This window comes from Oryzias melastigma, linkage group LG24 (assembly GCF_002922805.2).
Source record: "Oryzias melastigma strain HK-1 linkage group LG24, ASM292280v2, whole genome shotgun sequence".
Lineage (NCBI taxonomy): Eukaryota > Metazoa > Chordata > Actinopteri > Beloniformes > Adrianichthyidae > Oryzias > Oryzias melastigma.
In genome coordinates, this window is record NC_050535.1 from 23,704,206 (window position 1) to 23,707,488 (window position 3,283).

The following is a 3,283-nucleotide window of genomic DNA, read 5'->3' on the forward strand; positions in this document are numbered from 1 at the left end:
TGCAGCAGAGCTGTTGATGGAAAGAAGATCATTCATTCAAACAGAGTCTGTCCAAGACAGTTTGATTGACAGATTTAAAAGGAGAAATGTTCTCTTTCAGAAGAAAAATGACACAAATACATGTTAAAAACTATAAAAACAGGATTTTCATCAGATGTTTTTTTTCTGAATATAGAGAATGTATATTAAAAACATTTAATAAAATTGCATTTCTGAGTATTTCTTTATTTAAATAGTTGTGAATTGGGAGCAGACAAAATGCATTAGGAAAAACATCATATTTTTGATAAATACACGGGTCGGGGCACAAACTGTACAGCTCCAAAATTGCCAGTCATTTTTGTTGCACTACTTATGTTAGGTTGGGGTGTGAGGGGCGGTAAGCTAGCAGGAGAGAGTCATGGGAAGTCCAGTAAGGATTACTCTGTGCCAACAGGCAACTCAGAGATGAATTTCTAATGAACTCCTGCTGCTCTGCAGAAACTATTTCTTAGAAAGTGATACAGGCTTTTTGATTTAGACTAAAAACGGCATCATCTTAATAAAAAAGACCACTGGGAACACTTTACAAATAGATCAAATGATGATCAGAGAGGGACTATCCTTAAAAGGAACACATTGAAACAGTTGCAGCAAGTTTATAAAAAGGAAATGCTGAATATAGGCTGTTAGCATCTTTCAGCAACTGAGACTGGGAGTAGCATCAGTGTGTCTCTCTGACACCTCAAAAGAGCAACTTTTTTGTGTCATTTTATGACACAAAATGCAGCTAATGCCTCATGACTGGTGCCTGTACTTTAAGAATAAAGATGTTTGTAACCAGTGCGTGATGCATTCAGTGCTGCTGCATTCTCATGAATCCCCAGCCTGCACTGACGGCATGAATATGACAGGAGAATCCATACATGTTATCAGGCCTGCAGAGCTGCAGGCCACGCAGGCTGCACACATGCATGCAGCAGCTGCGTGTCACAGGATCCACGCATCCAACCAGTCCGTCCGCACTGCTCATGACAGCGTGGGAGAATCTGCAGGATGTGAGCATGTCCAAACGCCCGCCACGCGCACATCCCGTCAGTCCCGCAGGGCGCCAGCCGCTCCGGTGCACCGTCCAGACGCTCACATCTGCACGAACAGGCGCGTTTTCACCACACAGGCCAGGCGGAAACACGCGAGCCGAGTGACCGCGGAGCGCCCACGACCTCTCTCTGCTCGGAGCGAGCAGCAGAGCGCGGCAGCGCGCGGCGTCACGACCGCGGCAGCGCGCCCATCCCACTCACCCGCGAGGTCTCCTTCAGGTGGTACCGGCACAGCGTGTGGTCCAGGTCGAAGCCGATCACGTCGCAGTCCGACAGGCTGAAGTATTCGCTCATTGTGGCTGAATGCGCGGGGACGAGGCGCTCCGTGCGCGGGGGCAGAACTGCACGCGTCGCGCAGAAATGACACTGACTGACAGCAACGGGGACGGCACCAGGATCAGGACCAGAACCGGACTCTGCTGCGGCACCGCCGGACACACGCACCAACGACTGCACGCGCCTGTTTCAGCCGAATCCGGAATAACCGGACGCCGAACGTCAGGAAGTGAAGTTTGGCGTTCAGAAACAAATACAGGAGGACAACTCTGCTCTGCCAGCAGATGGCGCCAGAGAGCAGCGACTGACCACGACCGTAAACCGTGGAGTAAGCGCGCAGAGCAAAAAGGTTTGGCTTTGAGGTGCGCAGGTGGTTTCCCCTGTTTCCATCTGGACCAGAGAAGGCTCGTTTCCTGTTGTTCTGTCAGCTCCGCGTAACTTTACAAGGATTTCTCCTCTTGTTAATAAACTTACATTGAATGTTTGTAGCTTGGAGTCTAAGATTAATTTCCACATGCAACAAAAATATTAATGAACAGTTCTTTCACTCAAGGCCAGAAAAAGGCAGATCAAGGGGAGGCAATCTAACTGAATGCAGCAACAGCCCACAACAAATCACAAATGTAAAGTAACTCCACGTGAGAAACAAAAAAATGAAGAAAAAAGCATACNNCCCCCCCCCCCCACACACATATATATGTGTATATACAATTATTTTTAGATATGCATCTCAAAACATGGTTTACGAATCGATACATAAAGAATTCAAACTATCTTTTCTAGCATATGAGTCCAATTCTTTTACAATAAATGCTAAAATCTAGATGTTTCTTATTAATTTGGCATTTAAAGCTATAAATAACAATGCACGGAGTTTAACAGAGAAAAGTATTCAGGTATTGACCTGGAAGTAGCAAGCTTATGATTGGATGTCCTTTTGATGGTAGAAAAGAAACAGAGAGAGAAACTGCAGTTTGTCAGACATTTTACAATTATTTACGTCTTCGTTGATATTTATACTTTTTAACCAACATAATCTTGTTCATATCTGTGGTTTCCAAACAATACTGCAATTGTTTGATCAATTTTTGATACGCATCTATATCTTACATCCCGTACCGGTGCTGTTATTCCCACTGCCCAGTTGATTTTTGGAAACGTATAATATCTTTGACATCTCTAATATATATAAAAAAATATGACAGACTGATGAAAAAGTAGATTCAACAGGTCTTGGAGTGTTGGGGCTCCCAACGGACCCTTGCATTCTTCATTCACTGCTGCATGAACATTTCTGGATCCTGAGAATGAGGGAAAGCTACAAAGCTGTCAAAAGATCTACGGGAAAAGGTAACTGACCACACTGTAAAAAAAAACAACTTGGATTTTTTGGGATGAAAAAGGATTTTAAGTTGTTAAGATTTGAAAATATAAGTTTTACTCATTAGGTGCAATAATTTAAGTTAGTACGACAAACCATAGTAGTTATGTGCTTCAACATTATTTTCTGAGTTGTCAGAACTCATGTCTTGAAGTTGGTGTTCACCACAACTTGCCAAAGTTATGCTAACTGTCATGCTTTTGTTGTGAAATGCGGGAACTCCAACTTTTGGAGTTGTTCTTGAAGTAGACTCAGTATCTGTTAGTACTGGTTGGAGCAGCCTGCCCAGGTAAGTGTTCCCTCATATTTATTTTGGTTCAAATAATGTTGGAAATCAATTGTTAGTGTGTTTTTTCTGCTATATTAAGCTAGCAACATTAAAACTTTATCATGTGTTTTTTGCTTCAGAAGGTTGAGTAAATCCGTCCCTTGAAAAATGTCAGTATTTCTCCCTAACTACTTAATGTCTTAACAATAGCTTAAATCACATGTGACCGAGAGATACTTAATTTTTTTATGTAAACAAGCTAATTATGGAGAGAGTAAA

General features: G+C 42.8%; 1 protein-coding gene across 1 annotated transcript in view; it reads right to left on the reverse strand.

The window, feature by feature from the left end:
* nt5dc1 (5'-nucleotidase domain containing 1) overlaps window positions 1-1,373 on the reverse strand; it is a 78,813-nt gene extending 77,440 nt beyond the window's left edge. Inside the window, exon 1 of the mRNA XM_024290938.1 lies at window positions 1,281-1,373. Within this exon, the coding sequence (XP_024146706.1) occupies window positions 1,281-1,373 (93 nt within the window). The remainder of the gene's footprint in view (window positions 1-1,280) is intronic.
* Window positions 1,374-3,283: the final 1,910 nt, after the last annotated feature.